Source organism: Polypterus senegalus, chromosome 8 (genome assembly GCF_016835505.1).
Source record: "Polypterus senegalus isolate Bchr_013 chromosome 8, ASM1683550v1, whole genome shotgun sequence".
NCBI lineage: Eukaryota > Metazoa > Chordata > Cladistia > Polypteriformes > Polypteridae > Polypterus > Polypterus senegalus.
The window spans coordinates 543,204-562,905 of record NC_053161.1 but is presented as its reverse complement, the minus strand read 5'-3'; the positions used below and the strand labels follow the sequence as shown (position 1 = coordinate 562,905).

Here is a 19,702-nt window from a genome sequence, read left to right as displayed (position 1 = left end):
TAAAAAATCAGCACCAATGTTTGTTTGCAAACAGCCATTCCTTAAACACCAGGTTAAAAAAAAAAAAAGACCAACACACTGGTGGAACAAGAATGAGTCAAGTGAAAACAGAGGGCACACTGAAATAACAAATGACAGAGCAAGTCGAGCACAGGCCTTGGAATGTGACTGGGGTGGGGGAGGTGTCTGAGCAGCCGAGCGCTGCTTGTATTAGGAACTGCTTCATTTAAATAATGGAGGGCTGATTTAAATAATGTTATGCGTAATATAAATGGGGACAAGTCACTCACCAAAGGTTTTCTCAGTTACTGCAGGGAATTCCATAAATATCTTTATAAAGGGGCTCATTCAGTGTTATAGAGCCTTCATTGGTCCTTTAGTGAGGCCACTTAAAACGATTAATTAAATGAAGACTGCGCAGCTGTGCTTGCGATTTAAAAACTCATGAATGCATCTTGTCAACTTACAAGTCATGATAAAAGTATACTGCACATGTCAGAGGAATAGGCGATTGATCACACAGAGAAAAACAGAAAACAAGATTGCCTTTGAACAGATTTTTAAATTTATAGCGTCATTTAACAAGCTGATACGTAATTAAGTTGGTATAGTTTGTGCTACTCCAAATTTAACAAATCATTATCACCACCAAAACAAAAGTATCTTAATCCAAAGTCACACAAAGCACACTTAACAAAATAAAAAGAACAGAAATTGCTAAACTCAGACAACCTCAAAAACAAAACCTGCCACTATTTTGATTTATATTATTATTATTATTGCTTTATTTCCACAAGTACACTTTTTAATTAGATATGAAAGATCACAATTATTATGCTATTCTAAATTTTGTTAAAGGATGGTCACTTTTTCCTATAGCTCCTATGCATCTTGTTCCTCACTCTATGGTCTTTGTACAGTGTTTACTAGTATTACAAAAAGAAACGAACAATAAAAGATTGTCAGCAGACATATTGCTCATCCATCTATTATCAAACCCAGTTATTCCAATCTGAGTCACAAAAACAACAGCAGCACTGAGTATAAAGCTGGAAGCTACCCTGGATAGGCTGAAAAAAATACTAGCAAAAAATGTTTTTAAACAACAGGCAGGTTTAAGTTTCAAATTCCTGCTTCCCTGTCTTACATCAGACAATTGAGTGAAGGCTTGTGTAATCCCAAAAATGGCAGCTTATAGTTACTTCTTTTTACTTGGCTTACAAGTGTTAGCAGAATATTAACACTGAAGGAAGTGTTTGTTCACATTGTTGACAAATGTGTAATTTTATTATACCTTCTTTCAGAATCAACTTCTTAAAGGTTACACTAGTTATGCTCTGTACTCTTGTTCTTAACTTTCTTAAATCTAATGTATTACCGATAAATACTTATAGTCTGGGTGGTACAGAAAGATAAATGTGTTAGAGATTTAAATGTGTCTTGAAGGCTACCATGTCTGCTCTTGCAAATCTGGCTTGTATGAAAAAGTGGCAATAAGTCTTTGTTAAGGCAAAGAAAGAAAAAAAAAGTCATATCACATCACAACTAGAGTCTGCCAAAAGGCACGTGAGGCTAAGGCTGTCGAAGGACAATTCTTTTGTATGATGAGAGCAAATTTGAACTTTTGGACCTCAATGCCATGTTTGGATTAAACACATTTTTGAGTGTTAACTCTTGTTCTTAATTCACTATAAAACCATACAGGCCTTCTGTTGCAATATGAAGCCATCAGTGCGTTTGTACCCCCCTTAATATGAGAAACCCTATTGATGTCTGCACTTCAAAGCATTGGTTTTGATCACATGTCGTAGGCTACTTACATTTCATATAGATAATTAAACATATGTAAGATGTACAGTCTTTTGCTACAGGGCCATAATACTAATGTAAAATGTCTGTTACTCTAATCATTTAAACCCTGATGGAAGAGCTACAACTTTATACTAGAAAATATTATTAGAGCTTCTTGTTCCACTATTCACTCTGTAAAAATGGTCTGTTAGTTTTTCATTTAAAAGCATGTTATTCTATTCTTGTTGCCAAGCTTTCACTGGCTGCTGTTGTCCTTTTTGGTTGTCTTAAATATTATAATTAATTGGCTAATGCACTATGTGGAACTATATTGAGAAAAACAGCTACGTTTGTTTAATTATAAATTTTTCTAGCCTCTTGATGGCACCATACCAGTATGCTGAGCTCATTAAATGTTAAATTACATGACTAGAAATCGCAGGATATGTCAGATTTGACAACTGCATAATGACTTTCTAGCGTGTTTCCAAATTATTGCAAGTTTGTTCCTTTTTTTGACAAAGAATGATGTGCTGCCTGATGGAGCCAGTGTCTGTATGAAGGCTTTGCAGGCATGGCAATCTTAGCCCCTCATTTCTTTTCACTGTCTGCTACTGTATGTAAAAAACATAACATCAGTCAGATACATTATAAGCAAAGTACTTCTAGGCAAGCGTTCATTGATTATCAGCTCTTACATTTACACAGGCCTGCCAATACTCACCAAACTGGTGAGGAAGGCAGGCTCTATTGTAGGCACGGAGCTGGACAGTTTGACATCCATGGCAGAGTGACGGGCACTGAGCAGGCTCCTGTCAATCATGGAGAATCCACTGCATCCACTGAACAGGATCATCTCCAGACAGAGGAGCAGCTTCAGCGACAGACTGCTGTCATTGTCCTGCTCCACTGACAGACTGAGGAGATCGTTCCTCCCCCACACTATTTGACTTTTCAGTTCCACCCTGGGGGGTAAACGTTAACATTATTATACAATGTTATCGTCTGTTATGCCTGCCTTTGCACTCTCCACCTTACATTTTTTTAATTTGCACTGCATTTTTACTTTAATTAATATTGTTTTTATCAGTATGCTGCTGCTGGAGTATGTGAATTTCCCCTTGGGGATTAATACAGTATCTATTTATCTATCTATCAATACAGCTTCAGTTTGCAAGTTGCAGACTGGTTGAGCTGAGGCGTTGGGTTAGTTGTACTTTATGACTACCAACCATACCACACTGCAACTGTCCCAGCTTGATAAGATGATATAAATTAAGTCTATGGCTGAAACTTTGCTGGATAATGTATGTAGCATGACAGAGCCTTTAATTCTGTTTTATATTTAATATGATGAAAAGCATCTAAATGTAGTAAGCAAGCACTTTACAAAGAAGTGAAATTTTGTCTTCTGCCAGAGTACTTGGAATGTTTTCTGATCCTCCTTTCAGAAGTAAGGTTTACTTCTTTGCTGCAACAAGGTGATGTGGAAAATCGAGAGTGGATTATTAGGCTGGTGTTTCTGACTGAACGCATTTTATCTTAAATTTCAAAGTAGCTGGAAGCATCCAAATAATATCCTGCATGTGATAAAAGCGCTGCATCATCAAATCAAATCACTGGACACACCTGATATAAAGAACATGTTCACCGTTCAAAAGTGACAGCAGTAACCACAGAACTGATGAAGCACTTCAGCAGCAGTGCATTTGTGGAAGTGTTGGAAGATATGAGAGGGGAGCTTCACTTGAGATTCCACCATGAAATGGAGGACAACTATTGATAACTCCTTTCATGTGACTGAACTGCGAATGACTGACAGCCTGAAAAGCTGAACTCAAACAGGCATTAGTCACTTCTGGAGAATGGACTGTACGAGACAGCCTTTTCTAACAAGAAACAGATGATGCAAAAGATGATGTCTGTTCTTGTGAGCACATACTCAAATGAGTTCACATTTTCTAAAATAAAAATAAGGGAAAATATACGAACATATTAAACAACAACCACCTAGAATAGATATGTAGAATATGATAACCCAAGGATAATCTTGTTGTATCTACATTGAGAATTAAAATAAAAATAACATCCAGCAGAAACACAAAGAACCTGTAAGAGAATATGAATGGCTTTTTGACCCTGCCATCAGCAATTTCTCTTGCTTTGTATTGCCTCCTTATTTAGTATTACTTATAGTTTATTTCATACAGATAATTGATGGGGTAAAAAGTGTACAGTATGTATTGGGGCCTAAACTACCATGATGAAGTATTTAACACGTGAACAGTACCGAATCAAAACAATTCCTTATACCACCTGGTTCCACAAAGCAGTTTCTGTGGCCAAGTGTGGCTTTGATGAAATGCTAAATTTTTTTACAGCTCCTAAATTAGACACGTCTGTTACGAAAAAAATATTCTTCTTTTCCAAAACATTTTATTTTGTCAGGAGGAGTTAATAATCTCACAACCTATTTTCTTCATAAATTTCTCAAGAATCTATTAGATTAGCTTTCTATCAGGACTGGCATGATAGTATAACAATAAACAGTATAAGTCCAGGTGGTCCACCAAGTTTACTTCAACTTATCTTCTAGTTTTGGTCATATTTATACCTGGTAACAAATTAACTACTTATTTAATTTCCTTTCTCTTTTTAACCACTTTTGTCATATAGAAATACTGATATTTTAATATTCTGATTGCTAAAAAGCATTAGTGCATATTCAAAGTTTTTAGCTTTTGTAGTTACATGGCTGTATTCAGTCTCATCAACTTAAGACTGTACACCGATCAGCCACAACATTAATACCGCCACCCAAATATTATGTAGCTCCTTGCCAAAACAGCTCAAGGGATGGACTCCACAAGACCTCTAAAGGTACGTTGTGGTATCTGGCACCAAGACATTAGAAGCAGGCCCTTTAAGTTGCGAGGTATGGCCTCCATGGGTCAGTTTTATTCGTACTGCGGTAGCTCTTCTGTGGAATCAGACTAGACAGGCTAACCTTCATTCCCCACACACATGAATAAGCCTTGAAAGCCCGTGACCCTATCCCCAGTTCACTTGTTGTCCTTCTTTGGACTACTTTTGGCAAGTATGAACCACTGCATTCCAGGAATATTCCATAACACCTGATATTCTGACCCAGTCATCTAGCCATTAAAAGTTGGCCTTTTCAAAGTTGCTCTGATCCTTACACTTGCCCATTTTCATTGCTTCCAAAACATCACCTTCAATAACTGCCTGTTCACGTGCTGCCTAATATATTCAACGTTATTCGCTTCACCTGTCACTGGCTTTAATATTGTGGCAGATTGCTGTATATTTACAGCATCTGGAACCATTTGGAGTTCAGTAAAAGATAAAATATTAATGATTAAGATGCCACTGTGTGCCCATGGTTTGAATTCCAGGAAACAAAACCAATCCAACTGAATACAGAAATTGCATAGACAATTTACAGTCACAAACTATTAACTAATAAAGAGTTTGGTACTGCAGCAATGAAAACCCAAAGCTGTGGAGCTACTGGACTGAACTTGATTAAGTGCCAGGCTGTTAGGTGGTGTCAAAATGGACACTCACCGTGTATTTACTTATGTTTTTAAGTAATGTTATCTCTAATAGTCTAGCATATCACATTTTAGTTTTACAATACAATGTGTGAATTCTTTTAAGTTTTAGTACACATTAACTGATGTTATTATGGGTGAAAATATGCAAAACCTGAAAAACTTTCACTTAAGGTTGGATCTGATGTGGTGGAGAAAATAAGATGTATGAACATTGTGGACGCTAGAGGCGCTGTTGCCCCGTTGAACCCACCAGACAGATGTCCCAGACACACTTGTAAAAGCACAAAGAAGATTCTTTTATTATTATCTTCAATAATAGTGCCCAATGCACTGCACACTCCACAATTAACAATTCTCCAATCAATAATCAATCAATACAATCCTCCACTCCCAGCAGCTCCATCCTCTACCACCCAACTCCGGCTCACTGCTGGGATCTCCCACAGTCCTTTTATACTTCTTGACCCGGAAGTGATTCTGTCCCTCAGTCCATGTGACTATATTTACACTTCCGGGTCAGGTAAAACTCCTTTTCTTCAATCCGAAAGTACGTCATTTCTTCTGTCCCCATGACTGGGACGTACTTCTGGGCTGTATGGAAAATACACGTCTCTGTGCCTCCCTGCAACCTCCCCTAGTGGCCCCAATGTTATCCAGCAGGGCTGTGCATTAAAACTCCAAAGTCTATGATGCCCTGCTGGAATTTGGGGCATCTCCACGTCACAGGGAGGGCTCCATCTGGCGGCTTGGGGGTATTGGCCAGGATAAGCTGCCAGCCATAGTCCACAACATACAGAAATCATTTTGCAGGCTGCAGTCATTAACAAATACACACATATATATACACATGCACACATATACACAATCACACATACACACACACACAGTGCCCTCCACTATTATTGGCACCCCTTTTAAAAATTAGTATAAAGGGTTACAAAAAGATCCTTATTTGCTAAAGAACCAACATCTTGCACTGAAAAAAATAGACACATCTGACTTCTAATTCAATCAAGTTCATTCAAAGAAAAACAAAGCCCTCATCAAGAAATAAATATTTTAACAAAAACACCCCTGCATTTAATACTTTGTACAGCCTGCCTTTGCCAATATAGCCGCACGGAGTCTTCTCTTGAAATATTATATAAGGTTGGAAAATACAGAGCATGGTGTCTGAGACCATTTTTCGTTACATAATCTCTCCAGATCATCCAGGATCCTAGGCCCTCTCCTATGTACTCTCCTCTTCAGCTCACTCTACAGGTTTTCAATAGGGTTCAAGTCAGGGAGCCGAGATGGCCATGGCAGAACTTTGATTCTGTGGTCAGTTAACCATTGCAGGTTTGATTTGGACATGTGTTTCGAATCATTATCTTGCTGGAAGATCTAATGATGACCCAGTTTTAGTTTCCTGGTGGAGACAGCCGGATTTTGATTTAAAATCCCCTGATATTTCATGGAATCCTTGATGCCATGTACCTTAAAATTGTTTCCAGGGCCTTTGGAGGAAACGCAACCCCACAACATCACAGAACCTCCTCCATATTTTACAGTTGGGTCAAGGTTCTTTTCATTATAGCCATCCTTCTTTTTACACCAAACCCACTTTGTGTGTTTATTGCCATATACATACATATACACACACATATTTAAATATATATATATATATATATATATATATATATATATATATATATATATATATATAAACATATATATATATATATATATATAAAATATAAATATATTAAAAAAAAATATATATATATATATATATATATATATATATAAACACATTATTCAATATTATACTTGTTTCATGTTTCAATATCAGTGGAGGTCAACCTTCCAAACAGCAGATATTCATGAGCTCTAGTGTTATATGCCTGTTACAAGAATGTGTTTAGCATCTGAAAAATTTAAGTTTAATAATTGTTATAAATTGAGAACAATCTGACAAAATAACACAAAAGTGTACATTTTAAAATATTTAAACAGATACAGTGAAACATAAGATGGGTTTGAGATAAAGTACAGATGCCACATGGATAACGTATTTAAGCTGTAAAGGATAATGGATGGATGGATGGAATCTTTAGGATTTGTAGTTTTTATTTTAGTTTGGCAAGATGCTACATAGGCCTGTTAATTTAAAATGCATTTAAAATATACACATATTTCATAAAATGTCTCCTTCTATTCTCAGATCAGCTATGAATCAGCAAATATTCTTTAATTTTAATCAAATAAAAATATGTATCCTGCCAAATTAACTATATTGTACCTGTAAATGAATTAAACTTTACCTAATCAAAACAGTAACTCAGTAAAACCTTTTGAAGTTAACTTTGTTTTATCTTTACAGGTGGGCTATGCTCCACCTAACAATCATTAAATTAGACTTGTAGTTTTTAAAATAATATTAGTAAAATATGTAATAATAGTTCTCTAAAGCATATGTATACACTGGGGAAGAGAGGGTACTCCACACTAATAAATGCAGTATGACTATGGAAATTGTGGTCAATTTGGTTTATTTGATGGTTTATTGACTTCCCACTAACTGCAAAAATCACTCTGATATTTCAGCTTTACACAGTACTTGATTTGATAATCTAATTTACCAATGAACTTACCAACAATCAAAGGTGTCTCTAAAAGCACACTTGTTTATTTTGTTCCCCTTTATTTTAATTGCTATAGATGAATACTATGTATTTGATAGCAGATGAAGTTAGGCACAGCCATTTAGCTGGGGTCTTTCATTATTTAGCTTTTTTGAACTGATTTTAAATTTAATTTGATTGCTGTGTTTTTTATAAGTTTAAATCACATTTTGTTCTTTATTTCAAACCCCAATTAAAGAAGTGAAAGAAACAAAATCAAAACACAAAAGTCCACAGAACCCATAATCACAGAATATGTGAAAAGATGAATTTAAAACAATAAAAAAAACATAAAGCCACAATGAACACAATTATTTTTCAAACATCGTACATTTGATTGGTGAAACGTCAAAAACGACATAATTGGAGGGAGGTTTATTCCATAAAATGTGCTCACCCTTCTGAACAAAATGGCTGCTTGTAAGAGCAAGTGATTGGCTATGCCCAAATGCCCTCCTCATCATCCTATTGTTTGGGCATGGTTCAAGATGTCACCCAGCGCAGCATGGGATTAAAATAACAGTGAGTTAGTGAAATTCAGTAGAAAAATAATTTGAACTATAAAGGTGCAGCTTCTGTCTTCAGGCAGCAAATATGTAAAGCAATCAAGAATGAAACATTGTTCATTTTGCATCAGAAGTTTTTCTTCCAAGTTAATGGCTGTCTCTGAAACACCACAACAAATGGCAGAGCAAAGAGAAAATTCAAAGAAGAAAACAACTGCTGGAAGTCTTATAACACAAATACTTTTACAAAATATTTTCAGAAGAAAATAGTTACACTTAAAATTTGGACACATTTTTACTGATCAAAAGAAAATGTATCCAAAATAGTAAGATTTTTCAAATTATGTTTTAAAATATTATATTGAATATTGTTGAAATCAGTAGGTTAAAAGTTGGCTCAGCCAAGTATTAACTTTTGTGAAAGGTTCTAACCTGGTCAGGAGAGGGCTTGTGGTTGGTCTGGTCTGAATGTGAAATGGACTTCATGTGGTCATCTTCATAATTATCAGCCATCAATTTCATTCGATTCTGAGTCTGGTAGATAAAAAAGGTGAACAGAGCAACAAAAGAAAGGTTAACATGAAATTACTGTCCTGAATCAGTAATATTATAATTGTAAACTAGGCCTAAAACATATCAAAGTAACAGACACTGGATAAACAAGGATAAAAATGTGAATGATGGAGCATTAAAAAAAGGATACTGTACCTTCTTTTTCAAATCTACAAAAAGCTGCTATCTAAACATACACTAATTAATGCTGAGAATATAAATATTTAATTATTTATTTGAAATTATGAATTACAAGGAAACTGGAACTGTAGTGTTTATCCATCACAATGTGGAATCAAAAATAGTACTTAATATTCACTGTTGGTATAAATTAATCAACACCACTAAAGGTTCTTAAAATAAAGAGAGAAATTAAAAATTCCATAAGGAATCAGTGTGCGCAAACTTAAAATGTCTAATCTCTGCAGAAACAAAATGGACTTAGAGGCAAAACACTTTACTGCATCTAAAGTAGGCATCATTGTATATTAAATTCAGTCACATGAGGAATTAGTATGATTTATAGTCATGACTGATATGGATGACAAAGGCAAAGAGTGAATGTCTAAGCTGGACTGAATACTGTATATGAACAAAAAAAACAGGAAAACGTGAAGTCCAGATGCTAGGTTTGTTTCTGGTGTTTCTAATGACTGTCTATCCACTCTGAAGAACCAATTCAAGACCAGGAGGGATAACCAAAGAGCAGAGGATAAGAAGTATGGCTGTAAATTTATTACATAATCTATATATCTATACTAATAAAAGGCAAAGCCCTCACTGACTCACTCACTGACTCATCACTAATTCTCCAAATTCCCGTGTAGGTAGAAGGCTGAAATTTGGCAGGCACATTCCTTACAGCTTCCTTACAAAAGTTGGGCAGGTTTCACTTCGAAATTCTATGCGTAATGGTCATAACTGGAAGCTATTTTTCTCCATATACTGTAATGGAGTTGAGCTTGAAAGCCGTGGGGGGCAGAGTTTCGTGTGACATCATCACGCCTCCCACGTAATCACGTAAACTGACTGTCAACGCAGTGCGTAGAAAACCAGGAAGAGCTCCAAAAAGCGCTGAAGAAAACATGCATTATATAATCGAGAAGGCAGCGAAACAATAAAAAGCCAGTGACATATACTACCATATTCATGAGTGCTGCTACTTCGGAAACAAAGCAAGGTGTAAACCTAAAGTTTAAATTAAGTTCATAGACAGGCTGCCGCTGGCATTTGACATGCCCATGGCTAATGCGGGATACAAGTTGAATGAGAGGATGCAGGATATAAACGAGAGGACGCAGGATATAAACGAGAGTTTTGATCACTTTGTAACTAAGTTAAAATTGCAGGTGAAGGGGTGTGCTTATGCAAATCTTGAGAGACTGTGTTTGTGGGGGGATTGACAGTTAAGGCGGGTGGGGGAGTCACGTCATCATATCCCCTCCCATTCACCTCATTTTGCTCTGAGTTGAGCTCTGCAGCTAACGCAGTGTTACGACTTTGTGACGCTGCCACCAAATACTCACAGAAAAATCCACAAGTTAATACACACGCTGTCTCTACAGTTTCTCCACACTGAATCCTCCAGGCACTACTTACAAAAGGTTACATTGACAATCGTGTTACGTTATTTTTAAAATGTTTCCTTTTCTTAGCACAAGCACAGCTGAGAAGCTTTGATGCATGTGCTCCATAACGCGTTAAAAATAATGCATTTAATCACACTTTGCATTACAAACAAAGGGGAACTTCTGTCAATGCATGATTTCCTGGTACACCGATTACATTGATCAGCGCTTCCCGGTTCATTTTACCCTCGCACCCACTTGGTTTGAGAAGAAGTATGAAAAAATATGAGGTTAACACAAAAAAACAGATCACCAATTGAAGCTTTATGAATAATCGATTCGCCATCAATAATTGTTTTGGTAAAGCCATACTCAGTGTAATCCTCCTTCCATTTTATAATTTTTCCACCACTAGCCATGATTAAATGAACGGTAAAAAAGTAAGAGCGAAGCGAGGGTGATTTATTCAGGCAGGCAGCCAACAGCTCAATAGCTCGAATCTGGATATAAGTCGGTTCTATTTAATCGCCAGAAATCTCTTTGTTAGGAATGGAAGTAGAATTTAGTCAAACCTTGAATATATAAAGTCAGCGCTGGAATATATAAAGTCAAAACTTGAATATATAAAGTGATTCCCAAATATATAAAGTCAAAACCTGAGTATATAAAGACGGCGTTGGAATATTTCGGAATATATAAAGTCAGCGCTGGAATATCTATCCATTTCCCAACCTGTTGAATCCGACCACAAGGTTGCGGGGGTCTGCTGGAGCCAATCCCACCCAAAACACTGGGCGCAAGGCAGGAAACACCCCCCTTAAAATAAATTTGGAACCAATCCTGGGCAGGGCACATGCATCATTTTCAAAACATTAACCGAACAGTGTTTTTTTAATTTATTTTTCTGAATACGTTTTTGTTAACTTAGTTCAGTTCAGGGTCGTTTCAATCAATAGATTTTGACTTTCACTTTATATATTCAGGAGTGAGTTTATATACTCCGATGTTGACTTTATATAATCAGGAATGACTTTATATATTCGGGAATGACTTTATATATTCAAGTTTTGACTTTATATACTCCAGCGCTGACTTTATATATTCAAGTTTTCACTTTATATATTCAGAAAAAAGTTTTGACTTTATGTATATCGACGTTGACTTTATATATTCAAGTTTTGACTTTATATATTCTGACGCCGACTTTATATATTCACAAAGTCAATGTATTTGCCTGTTTGGCACCCCATAGTATATGTGTGTGTGTATATATGTACACATGTATGCAACACTCATGACAATGAAAAAACAATTACATTGTCAATCATGTTACGTTATTTTTAAAATGTTTCCTTTTCTTTTTCATAACTTCTTTAACACACTACTACTCCGCTGCGAAGCGCGGGTATTCTGCTAGTATATATATACATATACATATACATATACATATATATATATATACACATACATATACATATATATATATATATATATATATATACATACACACACACAGTATATTAAAACTAAACTAAACTCTTGAAGAAATCTGCCGAACCATGAGGACTTGGGAGTTGAAATTTGGAATGTAGGTTACACTTGGCCCATACGTGCTTGCTAAGAAACGGTTTTAAACATTTTGTGGTCCAAGCACGAAATTTCTTACAGTTCTTTAGACCCATTCACTCCATTTCTTTCTAAAATAAATTTCTTTAAAGTAAATTAAAAATACTTTAATTTTTCTGAAGAGTACAAGTTTTGTTTTGATATTTTCAAGTTTCGACAAAGCGTTTATAACTTGCCATTTATTTATCATTTTAAAATAATTTACCTTAGGTTATTCCAAGGTATTTTAAAGCAATTTTTTTTTGACGATTTTGTATTTCATACTTTTTTTATTTTATTCTTTTTTATACTTTCTTCACAAATTCTTCTATTATGTTTATACCTCTTTAAATAAACCCGTAAAACTATGACAGAGGAAGAAAGGATTTATATTGACGAAGTAATGATCCCTCACCGCATGGTGAGGATGAGCGGTGATGGTGCGTGCCTGTTCTCCTCGCTGGCCTACCTTGTCTTTATATATAAAACTGTACTGTGACTGACTGACTAATAGATCAATACACATCCAAAACTGCTGGAGCTAGAAACATGACATTTGGACAGTAGATACCTTTTGTGACGTAGGCACCCACTAAGAAGGGATTTTTTGACATTCAACTCCTGTGGGGGTAAAAACGAGGGTTAAATATTTTTTAAAATGACACCTGTATATCAGAAACTACTTAACTGAGAAACACAAAAATTGGTATACAGACACTTCAAAAAAAAACACATATTTTTGGATTTTTTTTTAAATTCAACCCCTGCAGGGATGATACATGGTGTGCAAGCTTGTATGGAAAAAAATGAAAATAGGACTTTGGTCTTCAAACTTTATAAATATGCTCTACAAAAAAAATAAATACACATGTACTTCGGTGTTTTTCAAAATTTAACCACTGAGGGTGTGAAAAGGTGAGTTAAACATTTTTAAACTAAAACTCGTATATCAGAAACTACTTGACTGAGATGCGCAAGAATTAGTATACATACTCTTTAATACATAAAAATAAAGACATATTTTAATACTTAAATAAATATGTGCTTCTACATTAAAAACATTTAAATTTGTGTCTTTTTAACATACACACCAATTGTGTAATTATTAGCTACTAAGAATTGTAACAAAATAATAGTCATAGCATTTGTACTGTGTGCGTACCACCACCGCTAAGTATAGAAGCAGTAGCACAGTGCGGACCGCTTCATTGTAAACGTGACATTGGCTGTCTAGGCAAAACGTCTGCACGTTCAATATTATTTTCGGTTCCATCTTCTAATTTGTAAAACTGTACTTTTCAGGGCTATTTTTCCTTTTTAAACACTTATAAAATAGATATCCCTATTATATATAGATATCACAAATAGATATCCCTATTAATTTATTCTATTCAATATCCTCATAAATATTTTTATCATTTCAACCTTAGCAAAGGTTAGGAGCAGTCGCGAAATTGCTTTAGCTGTTGCTTCCTCTGAGATCGCTGCTACACTTGTAGAAGGGGGCAAGACTGCATATGCTGCTTTTAAGCTTCCTTTCACCCTGATACATGCAGAAACCCCTTTATGTAATATTTCCAAGCAAAGTAACATGGAAGAAGTGCTGCAACATAATAAGGTTACTACTTGGGATGGAAGCACTATGGCACATAAAGGAGGTACTGAAGCTCTGAATTGAAACCTTCAAGATATCAGCGATAATAATAAAGGTGATGGGTTGAGTTACAGTGTTGTTGGCAGGCAATTTTCATCAAACATTACCAGTAGTGCCCAGAGGAACATGAGCAGATGAAGTCAAATCATATTTTAACAGATCTTACTTGTGGCCATCAGTGACCAAACTCAAACTTACGAAAAATATGAGAATTGGATGGTAAACTTGCCATCCCTTCAGAACTGTGTTCTATTGTGACCACTGTCGAAGACTTAATTTCCAAAATATATCCTGATATTACATACATCCATAATAAGCCTATGGAATGGATATGTGAGCATGCTTTTCTGACCCATAAAAACGATAAACCAAGCATGATCAACAATGTCTTATTGAATTCTTTCAAAGGGGCTTTAATAGAATACAAATCGGTAGATTTGGTGCTAAATACAGATGATGCTACAAACTATCCCATTAAATTGCTTAATACGCTTAAATCATCGGGCCTCCCAACCCATAGGCATATTATGAAAGTGGGTCCTCTACTAATGTTGCCATGAAACCTACGCCCACACAAACTCTGTAAAGGAACCAGGCTGTAGGTAACAGCATTAAAAAGCAATATTATAGATGTGACAATATTGACTGGATGTGCTCGACGAGAGTTAGTGCTCATACCTTGCATACCCTTAATACCCTCTGATTTCCCCTATGAGATTCCACTTCCCCCTTAAAGTCTGTTTTGCCATGACCATCAATAAGTCTCAGGGTCAGACATTAAATTTCATCGGAGTGGACTTTTTCTCACACTGTCACTTTTATGTTGCATGCTCGAGAGTCAGCTCACCCACCAGTCTGGTCATTTTGGCACAAGAAAAAAAGACTCGACACATTGTTTATAAAGAAGTATTCTAGCCATAATATGTAAAGGGTTAAACTGTTTTTTTGCAATATATTGCCTTTGATTCTTGTAAGTCTTAGCATTATCCTCTGATGAAGACCCCTGGTAGGGGTTGAAAACTCAGGAATAAAAACTACTTTATGATACGTGATTCATTTTCTCCCCTTGTGGATCTCCAGCTGCAAATATATATATATATATATATATATATATATATATATATATGTGTGTGTAAAAATAAAACATATATATACAAACTATAGAAATCTATATAAAATCTATATATCAAATAATATAATAATAAAATCATAATATCATATTCTAATCAAATCAAAATTAATAAAGTATTTTGTTTCATATTTCAACTATTAATCTGTGAAATTCACTATCTTGTTTTTGCAACAAATATGCAAATATTCATACATCTTTTCAACAACCAGACCTCCTTATGATGTTTTTCTCTCCTGAACACCCCTGCTGACTCTCAACAGCTTTAGCAAGTCATCATGCTTATATCATACATTGTGTCTATTCTGTGCCAAGTATAAATCTAGCATATCAACTGTACAAGGCTAAATAAATACAGGAAGAAATATTTTTCCATATTGGTAATATCACATATTATAATTTCAGCAGTGATGATCAGTAAACAATAAAACAAAAGTAATTTTCTTAATAATCTTCTCACAGAATTTAATTCCCATATCTACTGATATGTCATAGTTTTCCTCAACCAACTGATATTAGCAGCACCAAATCATCATCTTCCTGTAATAAACGTGAAGTAAGTGTTCTTTGCCTTATATCTTTATTATAAAGCTGAACAGCTCCCTGGTTAACTCAGAAAAATACATTATCCAGGGCCCAATTATACCACATATCCCATTTAAATGTATTCTTGATAACTTCTGTTCAAGTACAAGAATTGAACTCTGGCTGACTTTTCTTGGTACAGAATGTATATTATTGTAGCAAAACTACCACTTTTTGGCAGTTTGATAAGTGAAATTATAGTGCATAACTATTCACATTTGGGAAACTGTTGGTTTATAATAATGAATACATTTTTAAAACACTAATTTATAAATTGAAATGATATTTGCTTAAAAAGTGGCTGAATGTGATATTCCAGGGTGTGATTATGAATTATGATACCTAAAATATTACTATGAATGTATTTTCTGGGCACTGTAGGGAAATTACTAGTTTTCACATTAATTTGTGAAATCGGTAATGGCAAGAAAAATAAATGAAAAGTATATTTTTAAGTTACTGGTTAAAATGTAACACATTCATAATATCAAAATGTTTTAAGTGCTAAAAGAACGCATAATGTTCAAACAATTTTCCAATTGGTTTTAGTCAATTTTTGCTTACTTATATACAGTATTTGCAAAACAAATCCACAACTGAGTATGTTTGCTGATTTGTTAAGTTTGAAGCTTTTTCTTCAGAAATTAAGAAAAACTCTTAATTGGCCCTAGATCAAAAATATGTTTTCTATGTTACCTTGTTTTTCAGTTGCAGGTGAGAGATATATATTTTCTTCTTTTTTCAGTACTAAAAAACAATGTCTATTAAACAACAACCAAATACAAATTTAAAACAAATAAACCAGTAACTGTGACTTGACAAGTGTCTGCTGGGGGGTTAAACCTGTTTAACATCGTAGGTGGGTGCTTAAAGCTGCAGAATAATACAAGCACTTTCTTAGTGTCTATTCAATAACATAAAGGAAACCATTAAACACTCATGGCATTTATTCATTTATATTTAAGCCATGACAATATAGGCAGTCTCAGCTGTCAGCCCAAAAAATATTAGAATATGAATTCAGAACATAATGGGTAGTTCTAGCTAACTTGAAAAGAGGCATTACTTAGTCTGCTATAAAAAATGGTTGATAAAAATTATAAACGTATTGCTTGGTATAGAAATTTAAAAACAGCTGTTACTGATCTAATTAATGCATTAGTCACTGGCTTGAAAGCATTATAATGTTATATGGTCTCAAAGACTTGCTTTTACAGGCTAATATTGTTGCTTTGCATGTTCTTTTGGAGAAGAATGAGCTCATTTGTGGGAGGAATGATTTCTAATGCTGCCCATCCTGTTCCCACCAAAAGTGCAAATTATAGGGCAAGCCTGTCAATTATATTAACCAGCATTAAAAACTAACAACGTTTCTTAAAATCTCCATTACTCATATTGAAGATTGAAAAGCATTAAAGCAGATCCTCTTTTGCACATAAAAAAAATTATTTTCCAAAGGTGGGTGACTTGCCTAGTCTAAATTGGATCACATTTAACATTAATGATGATTTTGGTTTAGCAAACTGCCAATTTAATTTAAAGCAATTTTGTTTATTAAAAAAGTGACCTTTTGGGAGTCTGCCTCCTGAAAGTATCTTGTTCCAAAGTTTATGCTGCGCTTTGCAATCCTTTCTGGCTTTGGGAGGTAACACAACCAACATTTTTAGAGAGGAAGACAGAAGTGACAAAGATAAGCTCTACAAAAAGCCATCAAATATAGGAAACTGATTATTTGGCAAAATCTCTTTTCTGTTGTCAAAAGATGTGCGTGTGTGTATATTATATATATATAAATATATATATTTATATATATATATTTTTATTTTTTTGTTCTTTATTTAGCCTTATACAATTTCTTGTATTAGGAATGTGTTAGTTTTCGCATTCCCCTTGGGGTCAGAGCGCAGGGTCAGCCATTGTACAGCACCCCTGGAGCGATTACAGGTTAAAGGTCTTGCTCAAGGGCCCAGCAGAGTAGGATCTCTTTTGGCAGTGACGGGGATTCGAACTGACAACCTTCTAGATACCAGCACATATCCTTAGCCTCAGAGCCACCACTCCGCCTAAATATATAAATATATTACACATATACACACATAAAATGCATTTATAATAAATAAAATATTGCCACTAATAATAGAATACACACAGCCTACTGTAAATTCGTATGTCAGGAAAGAGTGAAGATTTCTCAATGCTTAACAATAAAATACATAACGAAGTACTATAAATTACATTTGTTCTATAAATGTAGATAATGGTTCCAAGACAAGAAAAAAAATACTTGATTCAAACACTGGTAAATTAAAAATGCGAACAGCCTAAAATGTAAAAATTGCAAACATTGAAAAATGAGATCTTACATTCAATGAGAAGTTTCATGTAAACATTAACTAATATCATCATTTACCACCATTATGCTTTAATAATGCTTTTTAAAATTAAAATGTGCAAACACAGTAGATAAAAAAAGTTAAAATAAACTACTAACATTCAACAATTAACACCAGCCTCTTTGCACTAAATTTCTTTGCTCTAGTCCTTGTATATTAGGATTTATTTTGGTTCCTCCTCAGTTCTGGTGATTACTTGATTCATTGTCTGAAATCAAATGAAACATGCAAAATGTGTATCTTGTTGGAAGAAGTCGACCCCTGCCGAGGTGTGAAGATTGAAACAGGTGGCTAGCCTTGCACTAATACATTTAAATACAACCACCAGTCAAATCCACTTTTGACAGTATCATAAATTTCAAAACTAGCTTTTTGCAATTACGACTTCTATCAGGTACAAATCAATCGCTCTATAAAAGCATATCAAGAATTACAGCAGTGTGAAAATGCTAATGCCAGAGTCATGACATCAAACTCAATGAACATGTCATCCATCAAGCAATTTGATTTTATGTTCCAGTGTAACTTATAAGTAAAATTTTTCCATTGCATTACAGAGCTGTTCTCTAGTCTTACTGACACTGAGGAGTCCGAATGTTTCAGATACTCTTGTATTGCACTTTGCTGTCATGTGATGCTTTATATTACACTGAATTGAGCTATTTTAGAGAATTGCTAGATTAAGGATTGATTTGTTTTAATCACTTTATCTCAACTACGGTGGGTTGGCACCCTGCCCGGGATTGGTTCTTGCCCTGTGTTGGCTGGGATTGGCTCCAGCAGACCCCTGTAACCCTGTGTTCGGTTTCAGCAGGTTGGAAAATGGATGGATGGATGGACTTTATCTCAAAGTCAGATAACACTGAAAAATTCTCCTTCTGTTGCAAATTATATTGTAATTCTGGAATTAAATTTACAGAGAACTATAAATATTATAAAATTGTTGACAAGGATCATGCAGTTTACCATCAAATAGAATATTAATGTTAATAAATGCAATATAAAAATTGACAAAGTCGCACATAAACTTTCAATAAAAGTTATGATAATATAATTTCAGTATACAAGGCTAGGGGAAAAAAATAGAAAGTTATACCATATATCACAATGTTGTTCCAATTAGTGATCAACTCTTTGCCTTGAAACGAGACTTTGATTACTAACAAATGGAAGTTCTCATTTGCACTGCAATGTGGAACTCTGTCTGAACACGTACTGACAAACAGGGAACTGCAACCTACTTATTTAGAAGCATCCACAAATAAACAGCTGTGGTGTACAGTAATCCCTCGCTACTTCGCGGTTCACTTTTCACGGATTCATGACTTTGCGGGTTTTTAAATATAGTAGTAGTATTTCCTAGTCTAAGAACAACAAATCAAGTTCGTTGACTAAGTGCGTTGTAACACGGGCTGTGATTGGTACATGGGAGGGAGACGACAAATCACAGCTTCCCGCTTTCTAATCAGGCCCGTGACTGGTGCTTTGACTGATGCCCAGATCCCACAGCATCTCCCCTTGTCTCTCTGTCGCGGCCATTTCGCTTCAAGCTTTCTCACCGAGCGGTTTACTTTACACTGTACTGTGTGTGATTTTTTTTGTGGTTTCTTTGTGTTGAACTTCACTTCAATTTTCACCCCCTGCTAACTCCCAAATGTGCTCCTTCTTCCAAGGC

At 35.1% G+C, this 19,702-nt stretch overlaps 1 protein-coding gene across 1 annotated transcript in view; it reads right to left on the bottom strand.

Annotated features, from left to right (window-relative positions):
- The window catches only part of erc1b (ELKS/RAB6-interacting/CAST family member 1b), a 559,966-nt gene that overhangs the window by 51,493 nt on the left and 488,771 nt on the right, over positions 1-19,702 (bottom strand). Inside the window, exon 17 of the mRNA XM_039760564.1 lies at positions 8,974-9,075. Coding sequence (XP_039616498.1) covers positions 8,974-9,075 — 102 coding nt within the window. The remainder of the gene's footprint in view (positions 1-8,973; positions 9,076-19,702) is intronic.